This window comes from Calidris pugnax, unplaced genomic scaffold (assembly GCF_001431845.1).
Source record: "Calidris pugnax isolate Ruff unplaced genomic scaffold, ASM143184v1 scaffold38, whole genome shotgun sequence".
In the NCBI taxonomy this organism is placed as follows: domain Eukaryota; kingdom Metazoa; phylum Chordata; class Aves; order Charadriiformes; family Scolopacidae; genus Calidris; species Calidris pugnax.
Genome location: NW_015090995.1, coordinates 6,700,927 through 6,716,854, shown reverse-complemented (window position 1 = coordinate 6,716,854; position 15,928 = coordinate 6,700,927). Strand labels below are relative to the sequence as shown.

The 15,928-nt window shown below is 37.7% G+C and overlaps 1 protein-coding gene across 1 annotated transcript in view; it reads right to left on the bottom strand.

The window, feature by feature from the left end:
* Window positions 1–15,928, bottom strand: part of AFF2 (AF4/FMR2 family member 2) — a 341,823-nt gene that overhangs the window by 251,803 nt on the left and 74,092 nt on the right. Inside the window, exons 2-3 of the mRNA XM_014954912.1 lie at window positions 2,866–2,972; window positions 2,072–2,192 (exon numbers count right to left, since the gene is read on the bottom strand). Of these exons, the coding sequence (XP_014810398.1) occupies window positions 2,072–2,192; window positions 2,866–2,972 (228 nt within the window). The remainder of the gene's footprint in view (window positions 1–2,071; window positions 2,193–2,865; window positions 2,973–15,928) is intronic.

Here is a 15,928-nt window from a genome sequence, read left to right as displayed (position 1 = left end):
CATGAAACATAAGACAGCAGATCTTCAAAAGAATGTTTTTTATCTTCTAATGAGCAAGTACTAATGTATCTTATACACCCACAGAAATAAATATTTATTTTCATGTATATATACACATACTACAAAGAATCAATGTAGAAACATGCACATGTCCAAAACTACAACGATCACCTATGTTTCCTTTGACACTACCTGCATGAAGTCTTAATAAAATCAGTTCATAATAAGTTATTATTCTCATAAATAATGTTGTTAAAATGTGGTGCAATGCAGAAATAGTACCTTGATTAGACTTTTACAAGAACAAAACAAAAAAATCCCACAAACAAACTGTCCTAGTGCATAGTCTTTATTTGGGTGCATAAGTCTCTGTCACAGATAAGTCGAATGCACCTCACTCAAAAGAGAAAAGCAGCAATATGTAAAATAATAATTTGACAGAGTTCAATAAGTTTGATGGCATTTAACACAGTTTAGCAGTGGTTTGACAAGGTTCAGTAAGTTTGATGGCAAGGTTCATCTTATTAATTACTGCATGGAAGAAACATACAAAGGAAAATGGAATTAGAATCAAATTAGAATGATTCACACAGAGACCAGAGATGCAAAAAGGAAGGAGGACCCTTCCTTTGAGCTATGAGGTTGCTTTCTAGCAACCTTTTGGAGGCTAGGTGCTGTTGGATCCAATCTTAGTCTCAGACTTGGTCAACAGTTTATGTCTAATGGAATTATTCATACAATATTTACAATAATATTGAGTAGCTACATGGATTAGTAATGTTTCATACTATTAGTTCAGCACGCTACCAGTCACTTACTGAGGATCTGTCATGGGTAAGGGATCTGTCTGCCTTGGTTAAGCTAAGATCTCTTAGTCTCAGGTAAGGAATCTCCACCCTTGAGAGCATCCCCAATCCAGGGGAGAGTCACCTGGTGTGCAGTCCAGCTGCCATTCCAGGAGAGCTCAAACTGGGCCCATCTTGACGGTAGTATTTATAGCGCGAAGTGGATGGCTGATAGTCAATAATACAGAGAAGACAGATTTTAGCTCTGATATCTTGTCCTGTACTACCGTTATCTTGCACTTTTGGGTTTCAAAGCCACCTTTTGAAATACTTTTTGTGACACCTTCACTCTCTTGTACACGAGCCAGGGGCTTTCCAGTGCACAAGTTCACCCCAAGGATGCAAGGCCTGTTGCTCCTCAGTCAGCCCAAACCAAAGTACAGCTAAGAGTCAAGTGCATCCGTCACAGTCTCACAGTCTGTAATTATTAGACACCATTTGATAATAATGCCAGCTTTTCCTCCTCCTTTACGGGCAATTTTCAAAGAGCCCTCATGCTCCCTACAGCTGCTAACAATGTAAAATGGAAAGATGAAGTGGTGGCCTTTCAATGGATGTCACTGATTGGGAGGAGAAAGAAATATGGAAATTTACATTCTGATGAATTCTTCAGGGAATGTCTTACTGAAAATCAAAGCAGCAGAAATCATAAAGGGGGACATCCCTTGGTGATGAAAATCTCAGGCAGCAAAGCTCCTTAGAGAGAATAAGACTTGTCATAATTCGCTTTCATAGCCTTGTTATGCTCCCCAAAGATTCAGACAAGCTCCCAAAAGACTTCTTTGGATGGTTATGATTGCACAAGAAAGCTTATGGACTCATTATCTATAGAGAGGACATTGGTTTTAACAACTCAGGTATATTTTCTTCTTAAAAATAAAAAGACTAAGTGCTAGCTTTGTAAGTAAAAACCCACTTGTAGAGGTATCAGCTGTACCTACTTCTATTGCAGGACTTTGCTGTGTGTTTAGAGGAATAAATCTTGAACTGGACTGTAACCAAAATTCCTGATTTTGTCAATGCTAGTATGCAGTGTTGGGCAGAGCATTCCATTTGCTCTGCTGCCATATGCTGATTTGGATAATCAGTGTATTCAGGAGTTTAAGTACCAAGGTAGCTTTGATACTTTATTTTTCTTACAGGTGATGAGAAGCTTTATCTGTATTTGTAAAAGCCCTTCAGGTAAAAGACATTCTGAGTATGTAAAGCATAACAATGCAATTTACCTTGTAGGGTTCCCCAAAGAGGTTAAAACCTGAAGCAAAGAGATCTTCATCTTGCTGGACTTCCTGGTTTCTTCTCTCCCATTCCTTCCGCTTAAGTGCACTCCGGTCTTGCTCATAGTGACTGAAGAAGAGAAAGACAAAAAAGACAACACATTATTTTCCCCATAATTTAGTTACATGTTCATTACTATCAGTAAGAGCAAAAAAACAGCAGAAGCAATGCAACTCCTGAGGACAATTCTGAAAGAAAGAAGTAGCCACTGAATAATTTTCCCAAATGTAAATTTGGAATCTTAATACTATGTGAAATTGGGCGGTAGCACAGTCAGTACACTTCTACAATGAAAACAGACCAAAATGGTCTTTTCAAATTAACAGAGCATTATGCAGAGGAATAAGATAGATTTTGACGCATTTGTATGCACAGTCTGTAAAATACACCTGCACAGACACACAAATGCAGGCGTGTGTGCCCACAAAGAAAGCAAACACAAAGCCAAGGAAGCACAGCAACACCTTCAACTCCATTTAACTGTGTACCACTTGTCTCCATCCATCCCAATGCTCCAAGTGATGGAGACCACCTAATCCTGTCCCATGTACTTGTTAAAATCTATGTACGGTTTCATTGTGGGTGTCAAGCAGATTTTAAGAAGTGTTTTTGTAGCAGGCTCCTGGAAGAGACTTTAGGATAGTTGATTCCCTTGTCAGATAATTCTACACACACACAGAGAAAAGGATCTAGCGCCTCAGTGCAGCAATGGCGAGTGGCACTTAGCTGTATGTCAGCTTACTTTGTGCACCTGCCAGATCTAGATGACAAGCTGAGACCACATTCACTTCTCCCCTGAATAGCACTGAAGTACTTTGGTCTCTTGGCTTTGCGAACTACCTCCTGCTCCTCCGAGGGAAAAGATATAATTAAAACCCTGAAGGAGGGGGGAAAAATAGGAAAGGAAAGAGGAAAGGAAAAGATGCGTGCTTCAACTTGCAATGACAACCTCTCATGTGACAAGCATGAAGGGACACTTCTGTGCTTTCAACCCATATTTGATTTGTTATAAGGCTTTTGGCTCTGCTTTGTGTCAGTTAATTAGCTACCAAATTCCAGACAACAATTTGAATAGCAGACTCAGTATATGCACTGATGTTATCTGTTGTAAGCACTATTTCCCTGATAGATTCTGGACATGCATGCACACATCCATGCACACCCTCTAGGTACGAACGCATACATACAAACATACATATATATAATACGTAACAAAAAACAGTTAATTCTCCTTTCTCTGGCGAGAATGAATTAAATCTCCATAGAGCTCCACTGCACTTGGAAGATAACCAAATATCTACAACTTTTGCCTTTTTAGCTCAGCATGATGTTGTATTGAAAGCTTCACACCGAGAGATATAATGAGGAATGAACTGCACAGTGATGAGGCTTTAACAGTGTATAAAGTCACTGATTTCTGAGTGAAACCACAATTACTAATTTGAAGCACCAGCTAATTAAAACCACAGCTATGTATTTAGCCTCTTGTTATACCTACTGCAGTTTATAATTATGAGGACCTCTTTATCTACTCAATTAAAGTTCTTATGATTCAGGCAGGTTGTGTTTGAACCTGCAAGCCCTGCAGAGAGCACAGGAAAGCATATGTCTGTTGCCTGATTACTCCATGTATCCTTACTCTCATATACTTGTTTTTGTACAGGGAAGGAAAGAAAGAAAAAAAAGGCTAATGCCACAATGAGATCCCTAAATAAAAAATATGAAATAATTGGTTTAAGCAATTCAGGATCACTCAGGCTTGGATTGAATAAGGCTTGGGTATGGCTTGTAAACAGAATGCAAAGCCACCTGCATAGGCTGAGCTGAAGGCTAAAAAGATATCACACTTTATTTATTTATTTATAACATCTCCTGATGTAGTGACATCACTGGCACAAACATCAAGCTCCAGAACATTGTTATAATCATTCTTGGTATTTTTCAGAAGCTATAGTACTATATTTGCTGGTTTCTTGAGGGAGACAGAAAGGAAACTGTGGTAAGCAACAGTCACTTTACTACCCTATATATGATCATATTGCAGACACAATACTGCAAACCACAAGCGACCTGCTCACTAAAAGGTGAAGAGGGGCACGAATCTTCCTTCATGTCCTAAATCAAGATTAAAATCCACAGCTATGGGAACAAGCAAGTACAAACTGTTTCCCAAATTGGTACATGAAGATGAGGACAGGGATGACTCCATCTCTCCCCACAGCTCTTCTGGAGTAGGGGGCTGGTTTAGCACAGGAATAATCCAGGCCAGGAGCAGGATGAACACACTGTACTCACCCCCATCGTGGGAGATCCTTCCAGGGATTTTTTTGGCAGTTTGACCCATAGATTGCGTGACTCTTATAGCAAGATCAGATCATTATGAAGTTGTAAGCTCAGTCTCAGTGCCAGCAGAGCAGAATTATAAACAGGACTTATATCCTGCACAAGTTATCTTTGTTTATGGAAGCAGTCCTACCTCAAGCACTGCCAGCATTCACTTCAGAAAGAATTATTCAAGAAAGTTGGGGCTGCCTTTTACAGCTTCCCAATGGCAACCATAGCCTGGAGTCTCAGGGTGAAACCTTGGACCCATTCAAATCAAACTGAATCTGGCAACTGAACACATAGATCACAGCACACAATAGATCTCACCCTTCATGTGAGGTTCCAGCACTTTGTTATCTAAAAGCTGGCTCAAGCATGTAAAGTACCCGGGGAACCAAGCGAGGCACTATGCTATATCCTATCTGAGAAAAAGCAGCAGAGGCCCTAAGACTATTTAGATAAGTTTTGTGACACGTTACAAAACCACAAATTTGAAACTGATGAAAACAGCAGTAATTCAAGCGGCATGATCACTTTAAAAGACAATAACTTAAGCTAAGACAGTATTTGCAAATTTAACAGCAAAAGGTTGAAAAAAGCAGAGTTTTCCAACACAATGTACTGCAGTGTTTCTGGTTTAGTGCATGTGTTTATGAAAGGTACCTATTCCACGCACCCAAGAGGTGGGCACAAATGTGTCTCATGCCTCAACTATGTTTATAGACTACCAAACTGTGAGCATCCATTTTACAACACAAGGAAAGCCCTAAGTGAACTGCTACCTCTGCATCAATCCAAAACGCTCTCTCTCTCATATATTCTCTTGTGAATTAAACGTTCATTTGAACTTTCCACTCACACAGTCACATCACAGCCTTAAGTGTACAAAGTATCTATTCAAAAGGAAGTGGTTGCTCATCCTGTCAGGTCAATTACTTGGCTTATTTCTCTGCAAATGTACTTGTGCTATGGAGTATTTGACAGGGCACTGATTGTGGCTTTGGAAAGTCAAATATTATAAGATCATACATAGATTAGGATAACAACTTCTTTGGGTTCCTTGTAATCCAAAGAGGGATGCTGATTAGATCTTAAGACTGCAGTGCACTGAGAACCTAATGGGATGCTCTCCAGAAACTCTTAATGCAGCCACAACGCAATCTCTAGGACTTATGTTTAATATTTAGCTTTACTAATGTTCTGTGAAATACAGATATGTGATTAGTGGTGAAGGTGTCAGTGAAAACTACAGTCAGATACCATGAGGAACACCAGAGTTCATTCTGTCTCATTAGTATGAGAAATACTTCATGACTCTTCTAAAGCCAGGAGAGCAAGAAATCAAAAATACAGACTTCTGCAAATATTTTTTTAAAAAGAGATTTAGAAGAAAACAGCTGCAGGTCACTATACTCACTGTATCCAAGAAGGCCAGGTCCCTAGACACAGCTATTACATGCCAATGTAGTTTAAATACATGAGCTTTATTGTTTTGTTACCACTTATTAGATTAATAATTGAATTTGAATGGGAAAGTCTGTACATAAATCTGAGAAGATCTGGAATGGTGAGCAGTAAGAATGCTACAAAAGCACATGAGACTACTGATCTACAAATTACCAGCATGCTGGATATGGCAGGAAAAACAGTAACCGTAGCTGTATTATTGTTTTGGTATGTTTAACATTGAGGCAGGCTACAAATGCATTTTGAATAACAGTGTTGGATACTTAACCCTTTAAAATCAGACCAGCATACATCCATTTGTCATTCTTCTCAGCTGCGGACACCCTAAGGGACAGCAGTGAGGTGATGCACTGTGACAGGCCAGGTGCTCAGCCCGTATGAACCCGCAGTGTCAGCGAGGCCCACGGAGCCGTACCCTTCATACCTCCTGTGGCCCACGGTGGCTGCGGGGACAAGCTGCATCAAGCAGAGAATGGAGAAGGGGAGAAGGTGGCTGAGGCAGGAGGAGGTTATATCAAGGCAAAGAGATAACAAGCACGCACACAGGTTTTGGTTTGGAAGCTAAAAATGTGGATCTGGCACTAAGAGATGAAAGTCTGACATGCACTGTCCACAAAAAGGAGAACTAGAAGAATAATAAAAATTGGGGCATTGGAAAGGATGGTGCAGTCATGTGTGATGAAAGTGAGAGGATATGGTACAAAAAAAACTGGAGGGAAAATAAAAAGCCTTTTAGGACAGACTGCAGCAGAGCAAGAGGTTAGAGGGAAGAGTTAAAAGAAAGCTGAAGAAATAAGACCAACAGCTAAAGGCTGAGCATCTGGGGTTTATTTTCCAAAATGTGCTACCTAAAGCCACAGAAGTAGTCTCCCAAACTGTGGAAGACTAGGCAAGGCAGACAAGAGCCTGAAAGACAGGAAGAAGAGCAGAAGAAAGAAGTCAGACCAGTAGTCTGACTTGAAGTAGTCATGGTGATGTGAAGGAAACTTAAAAGAGAAAAAAAATGATCAAACACCTAATGTTGCAGAAGAATCATGAATGAGAACCACTGCTCTGGTGATTCAGTCAAAACAACAAGACTCCAATGGGGAAAGAATCAATAAAAAAGCTGGAGACGAGAAGCTTTATAGTAGTGACAGTCTACATCCACAAGGATGAATGAACAACATTCAAGAAAAACAGCATTCATCCACAAGTTAGGAAAGAAGTAGTTGCTGTTCTCAGTAACATGTCTGAATTCACAAAAATGCACAGTATGATCAAATCAAATATCTCTACTAATTCCACATCCCTAAAAATATCGGGTATGCCTAAATGATGAAAGAAGTTCTCAAACGGAAATGTTTGTTGTTTCTGGAAATCAGAAATAAACACAAGATTCTGAACTAAGACACAGTGGATATAAAATGATACAAATTTGCTAACTGAAAGCCCTTTCCCAAGGTTATTTCTTCACAGCTCTGACTTTGGGACAAAATTGTTGCTCAGGAATTTGGTGAAGTAAACTCAGAAACTGGGCTTTCCCCAAAAAATAACTCGTATGCCTGCACAAGTTATTAAACATCCCAAATAAAAAACCAGTCATGAACATATTTGCCTTACACGAAAAATCCAACTCAGGTCAATGAGAATATTCTTATGCTTAAAATACACACTTGCTTTTGAACACCAGGGTAATTCTTTTTCAATGTGAGTTAAAATGTAAGGCAAAAAGCATTTCATCTGATAATCACATTAAGTAAGAGTACTTCTAGCAAATACATTACAATGGGAATTTACCTCTATGTAACTCCTAATATATCTCACTATAACTCCACTGATTTCAGGTAAAAGCAGAGTACCACAACATTGTACAAGGGAAGGAAAACAGGCTTCCATAGTATATTTAGTGTATTCAGATTCTCCCAGTTTATACTCTGGTATTTCAATACATTTATTTAAATAAAAAAAACAACAACAACAAAAAAACCCAAACCACCAGACTCATGTCTTATATTTCATTGAAGGTCTTAAAATGTATTCAGTAAATGAAAGGAGTTTTAAAACCTTATCTTTAAGCAGAAATATGACCAACCTCATTTATGTTCCTTGCTCATCTGAAGTCTTTGTTTCGCTTAATGATAAACATCACAAGCAGTGCCACACTTAAAATAGCAAAATTCCTCTTCCTCCTTTATCACCATCAAACTTGCATCTTTGTCCTGGTAGTTTTACTACTTGACACAGACCAATCAACCCATGAGAGAACAGCTTTACAACTTCTCACTACCTTTCATATTTAACATTTACTTTAATATTGTGTTCTTCATAGCATGAATAGTTACTGAAAGTATCTAGCACAAAAAATATCTAACACTGCACTTCAAGATAAATGATTTATTTTAAAATATAGAATATTCTGTCTTTGATGTTCAACAGTTCTGTAGAGAAACACTTGAAATGGTCACTGGTTATCTATCCACATGAGCTAAATCTCTTAACAATTTGCATTAAAAACAATGCCATTCCTGTAGCACATTTGATAGAGAATCCAGAAGATTAAAGCCTCCGAACAAAATAACACCCAAGAGACCCCTGGGCAATTTATGGAAATTTAAGCTAGAAGGCTAAGGGTTTGGCTTATATTTGTCATATTCTACCTTCTTTTTAGTTATTCCCCCCTCCCCCCCCGCAACGAAGTACCTAGAAAATGTTATTTTCACTCAATTTTCTCCTCTTTTTGGTATTATGCAGCCCCAAACCTTTCCTTAACGTGAATTTGGAAAGAACGATTCTGGGGGAATGGATGACAGAGATAAGCTCCTGAATAGTAAGCATATAAAGAATAGATGAGGTTTCAAAGGGGAGCATTTATTGTTTCCTGTATCATAGCACATTGTCTTTCAATATGATTAGTTATCAGTCTGAGTTATCAAAAACTGGGATGAAATAAAGCGCTTACGCAGTTATGCTTCATTGATGTCAGCTAGGGGAGCATGAAAATCTCCATGAAGTTGGGTAATTGATGTGTAAATCAGAGCTCAATCACTCTGTAATAGAAATGGTCCCACTGAAAGTATGGTTGTTGAACAGTATTGCAGAGGGGTGGGAAAGAAAGAGAGAAACAGAGTCAAGATAAGACTTATTTATTAAAAATTATAATAACTGGCAATTTACACAATTTTCTCTTCAAGAGAGAAGTGCTGTCAGATATACTAAATGCAAACTGCAGACCACTGTATTTGGATATCCTTATTCGGCAATAATTAACTGTTTCTGTTTTATTAAAATGCTTGGGGACACTGTTATGGATATTTAAAAAGCAAATTAAATGAACATGTTCATCTTTTGAAAGGCAACACATGTAAATGACATCAGCGATTGTAATTTGGTTAACAATGTGTGTTCAAGGTATGTTTTGGAGTCCTATTACAGTCTTCTTGTCAGTTCAAATTTGCAGTATGAGAAACAAAAGCAAAACTGAAGGAAAAGAGCAGAAAAAAAAATTAAACTCAAGAGAAAAATGCTTATAACCACAGCTCCAAAAAGACGTTAGAAGACAAATAGTAATTAGAACATCAGTCACATAAAATAGCTTTCCAACATGCGATATTCCTAAGAGTAAATATCTGATACGTAAATAAAAGAGCTAGTTAAGATAACATTATGAGGTTATTTTTGTTGCCTTTTTTTCTTTTAACAAATGAATGCACATTCAAGCACTGATATCAACTTCCCAGAAACACCTGGAATCCTGTATTCTAGTTATGACACTAAACTACTGATAGACTGTAGCAAACTTACATAAATGTGAAATTTATGAGCACTTTTGGCATCAAGTGAATTATATTCAGGACACAGGAACTGGATTAGGAAGCTTTATTAGACAAGTAATGTGCTGTGACTGTGAGGGGGGCTCTGATCACTACAAGGGTGTTGAACAGGAAAGGTGGTTCAACCTAAATTTCTAATTTCACTGCCCTTATAAGTTTAACAGAATACGACTGTTTCTTCATTTTTTAATATTTTTTTTTTTAATTCTGTTGATCTCTCCTGGGATTTGAAGTTTCTTCAAAATTCACTGATGGGAATGAAGCCATTAAGTCTTTGCCAAAGTACATACTATAATTCAAACACATTTCACAGCATATCTCCTAACGGCTTCCTAGCTGCCATCATACTTCATATGCCCATCAGCACCAGCATTCAATGTATTAATGTGTTACAGATTAATATAGTTGTGTTTATTTCCATGCTGTGCATTAGTCTTTACACACATCAGTAGCAAACACCATGTAGTCCTACTACAAAGTGTATATTTGTATATGTATTACTCCCAAGGCATAAGACTAATTTGATATAAATAAAGATCTTCTGACAATACTTGTTACAGTCTGTTTCTCACCCACCTGGATACCTCAAATTATGAAAAATTTCTTGAAAATGTTCAAGTTTCTTTTTGTACATGTACCATTTCCAAATATTAAAATGGCTTTTAATATATGGAAACAGCAAATCTTTAATTTCTTTATTTAATATGTACAGATTGCATTCTTACATCTGAGCTGAAAAATCATTTTGGAACTCTACTTCTGTCTTTTCTAAATTATAAATATGAAAAAAGGTAATTTCCTTAATACTGCTACTCAAGACTTTCCTGGGCACCTGCAGGATGCTTCCTTAAAAATGGAATCCAGACATTTGTATTTTCTTGAAATACTTGCAATGATATGCAATTGACAGCTAACAGAAATAAATCTAGCCTTTTAAAAAATTACAAAACAATCATTGATTAACACAGCCTTTTAGAGTCAGATGAATCAGCAGACTCAACTGCTTGAGTATTTTATCACAGAAGTGCTTCCGTGCTACTCCTACAGCTCTAATAAATGCATTCATTTACTAACAGGCATCTCTGCTCCCTTGAGCATTCTCACATGCTGAGCAGCTCTTTAACCACATGTTCTTAAACTTAACGTGTACTGAAGAACACCACCACAGGAAAATTAAGAATTCAGTAGGATGACTATTTCATTCATCAATTTTAGATTGAAGGGGAAGTGCAGGCAGGTCGCTGTGTGCAGTGCACACGTACAGATTGATTCAGAGATCCCAATGCACAAAAATATAGTACCGTAAACCTAATATAATTTAATTGATTGTTATTTAGGACACTTTTTGGCTAGTGAAATTATCTTTTAAATAAATTATTCTTCTCTCAGTTGAAACCCTGTATAATTGCCTCCATTTGTTGTAGTAATATCTACTTGAAGAGATGATAAAATAAATGCAAGGTGCTCTCATTTCAAATTCAAGTAAATACGCACCCCCTTTTCAGTACTGTTGTGAAATACATTGCCCGTCTTGGGCATCTTGCAAGAAATGCAATGATTTTGTACCTTCATGAGACTTAATGGTCATCAGCTATAGAACATTACAAATTTCAAATTTTAAGCCTTCTTCCACTAGACCTTAAAAAGCCTCACAACAACAAGGTGCCTGTTATGCACAGCTTAAGAAAGAATAATAATATTTTCTATTTATTTTTCCTAAATAGATTGAGTCAGCAGGTCAATGGATTATCATCATTGGCTTCTAGTGAAGAAGATAATCTATAACAAATACTGCTCATGTCTTCAGCAAACATATAATGTTTATTTTTCATTTATAAAGAAAGTATAAAGTATGACAAAATAATTTAACCAAAGTAGCACAAAGTTCATCAGCATTGCTGAGGTTTACATCCTCTCTAAGAGCATAGTTCAACTTCAACTGATGCTACTGGCAATTTTCCCAGTGAATTCAATGAGGGTTGAATGGGACCTCGCCATTTAATAATGACAAAAAAAAGCCAGGTCTCATAACACAGCCAGCTCTAAGCAGCAGCAACTTATTGGTATAAACTCGCTTTTCTGTTATATTCCTCATGCTAACAGAAAATTTTTATCCACTGCCAAGAATTTAAAGAGTCAAGTACAAACCAGCACATGCCAGAGGTAGAGAACTTCTGTGATCATTGTGTACAACGGATACTGACTGCATACATTCCCTGGTTGACAAATGCAAATGAACTGGAATTTAGGATTTTCTTTAAAAAAACCAACTTCTTAAAAAAAAAAAAAGCAAGTGAGATACCAAATATGCTTCCCAATGTACCCCACAGGCCATTATCACTTTGAGCTAAAGCCCAATTTTCATTTTTTTTTTTTTAATGATGTTATAGATTATACATATGACATCTCAACCAACTGACTGAGGAATAATCAAATTTGGCTCTATCCCACATTAACTACTGACATGGACACATACACCAGCCAGCAGATCACAGACCTTGTCACCAAGAAAAAGTAAAGCAAATGTACTGTGCTCCCTGAAAAAACACCACTGTTAAATTTAACTCAACATGGAAATGCTGTGGTAGTAGGGATAGGGCATGTTGGTGTTACTGACACAAGTCTGAAACATCCCCTGGGATTTGAAAGCCAAAAATAAGCACTTAAAAAAAAAAGTAAAATATTTCCACTTCTTTAGACAGAGCAAAATCATAACACAATCTTACTCAGACTGTCCAAAACTACAACCTCATGTCTGAAATTATTTGAATTTTTAAGGTGGGTGTGATGCAAATGATCATCCCAGTACCACAGTTTTCAGAGCCAAACAGAAATTATATGTTTCCCCAATTATGTTTTGAACATGTTTGAAATGTCACATGTACAACTCACTTCATGAATGACAGAAATACCACACTGAAGAAAACACGGCCATTTAAGGCCAAATTCCCAGAAGACAGACAGACCAAAGTTCCGTTTAACTCATTCTGCCTCTGACAACAGCCAACAGCAAATACCCAGAAAAGCCTCTAGAAACAGAACAAAGCACTCCCCAAAGTACTGACATCGCCCCGAGAAATTTTTGGCACATTAAGCTATGTATTAAGTACAAAGGACCTGGTATCTTTGTATTTAACATCTCTAGAAGACTTTTCTCCAAAGAATGTTCTCAAAAAGAATACGCTGTGGCAAGGATTTTTACCACTCTCCTAAAAATTACCACCTTACCTCAAACTAGGTTTACTACTCATATAGTTCTGAAATCCTGATTGATTTAACAAGATTGTCTGTACTGTATGGAATATGTGAGAAGAGAATTCACATGCATTTTTGGGGGTCACCTACACTTATTACAGGCAAACAGACAGGAAGCACCTGTGCTCTTTGGTCTCTGGAGAATCTCAGATGCACATCCCACAGCACTAACTATACCAGGCATTATCAAGACCAGACACTTGGATTACTGAATCCTGAATAATAGTTATTTACATTCCAAACCCCTTCTATTTGGGTCCCTTCTGCTGTCATTCAGCAAATGAATATCATTTATTTTCATAACACGAACACAATGTGTTATTTAATAAAAGTGCATCCTTTTTTAATTCCCTACCATCAACCACTTGTCTAATAGAAATATTATACTATGTAACATGCAAATATTAAAATGCAATGTAAGTTGAGTCATATTCATTGGAGGCTGGCCAACTCCAGCACATTTCAGTATTTAATAATAAAATAGTCTAGTGTAAAAATATGTAAACTAGCTTCCATCCTGCTTTAATACTCAACATGAGAAGAAAGCGAATGCAATTTTGTTTAAATATTAAACATTACATTTCTTCTTTTGATTATTAAAGTATTATTAAAGCTAAATGAAAATGTGTTTGCAACCTCTTTCATCTGAAGTCTTATAGGTCACTGTTATCACTAATATTTTGTCCCTCTATCTGGGTTCCCCTCAAAACTCTTCATGAATCGGAGCAAGTCATGCGCGATTACACCTCTGGGAAGGAGCAACTACAGTCAAGTAAAACAACTGAGGGAATGAAAGTTTAAGCAAGTTGATGATGGTCATTCAAGAAGTAAGAGACGGCTGTGGGAAGAAAACTGAGCAGTCACAACTCTCAGATATTACACTTCACCGTAAGACCAACTGTAACTTGCAACCATTCATCCACCACTAAACACTGAGATGACAACCATCAAGTTGAAATTTAAGACTAGCTAACAATACCGTAGAGCAAGAAGGAATTATCTTTATGTGCGTTTCCAGAACATTGGGTCATACACCACGAGACAAGTTTGCTCCTGCTGAATGTCACTGGGAGAGGTCAGCAAGGATGTTCTTATTACATTTGCTGGAAGGATGGAGTGTATCAAATGATTTAATTTTGTGTAGTGCCCCACTTACTTTGACAAACTGATACTGCACAGGGCATAGTGTCATTAGGTGATTAAAGTACAAGAGCACTCAGCTTCCCACCTCCTTTCATACCAAGGGCCCGCAAGTGCTACTGCGGCAGGCTCCAAACTGGAAAATTTGTAACTGCGGAGGAAATACAGGCCCAGTAACATAAAACACCATCCTCCTCCTCTCCCCAAAAACTCCCATCCTGGCAGTGACCAGAAATAAGCTTCATAGTCCCCCTGAGAGAACCCATCTTCCGCTCAGCCTCTTGAAACGCTTTCAGCCCTGGCAACAGCCCAAAACCACATATGACCTTCAAGCATCATGTCCACGGTCCTCTGACCCCAACAGCAAAGGGACTCTGAGTTAAGCTGTATTGACAGTAAAGTGACATGATACAATCATGAAAGTATGATGTACTTCCACTTTTCAGCTGGTATTGCCTTTGAAAAGAACTAACGTTAAGATCTCCTCATTATGCCAAATGTATTAAAACCTCAGAACCCACGGTAGGAAATGTGTGTTTTGTTACACACGCTCTTTAATGTGACAGAAATACAAATTTATGTTTTCTTTCATACAAAAACCTAATGGGGTTTGAATAAAATAAAATAAAATCTGCACATTGCCATGTGGAAATTAATTTTAAAGAACTGTTTATCAATTTAATTCCACTGATAGTAACAGACAGATTTATGAGGCAATTAACTAAATATTTGTTTTTTCACATTTCAATTCATTATAGTAAATTAACAATTTTCCACTTGAAAGTCTTGCATTGCTACGCTGAAAGCCTAAAAAAAAAAAAAGCGTATATTACTGTCGGTCTAGAAAGGATTCTCTGATTTTTTCCATGTGGAAATTAATTTTAAAGAACTGTTTATCAATTTAATTCCACTGATAGTAACAGACAGATTTATGAGGCAATTAACTAAATATTTGTTTTTTCACATTTCAATTCATTATAGTAAATTAACAATTTTCCACTTGAAAGTCTTGCATTGCTACGCTGAAAGCCTAAAAAAAAAAAAAAAGCGTATATTACTGTCAGTCTAGAAAGGATTCTCTGATTTTTACAACATGGATTATTCTCCTCACATTAACTTAACATACTGTATGTAATTCAAACCCCCCCACATTTCTGTATTACCCTAGAACCTGTCATTCTTTAAATGCCATCTTCAAGCAACCAGACATAAATAAAGAATAATTACAGCTCTAAGGCCAATGTAACATCTGCTCAAGCAAACAATCCTACAGAGTGGATTTTATAGCCACATAACACCCACCTATGGTTAAGACAAGCCTGAGAGACAAAACCAAGGGCCTTGACAGATCCCGCCTGACCTCCTGAGCCACATCAGACAACGTGCCCTAAAAGAGCTGACGGAAGGGGCAAAAAAACCAAGCCTAACATTGTTAAACACCAAATAAGAAGCTCCCACAGGAAGAGTCAACCTTTAATCTGAGGTAGCTCATCTCCGTGGCCAGCACAGCCCAAACCCTCAGAAAAGGCGGTCCTGGCGAGGCTGCCCCCAGCATCGGTTGGCCACCGCCAAATGTGGCTTTTCAGCAGGAGAAGTCAGCCAGGAGAGCACAGCGCTCACACTAACAGCCTCTACAGCAATTTGCATATCATTAGCTATAAAGCCCATGACTGCACACGTATAGCCACATTTCACATCTACCTTTACTTATTTTGATGATTTAAACATTTTAATTAATGATTTCAGCTTCAAAGAGATCATCCGGCCATGGCCGTGTGGATCACTTCACCATTGCAGGCCAGGTAT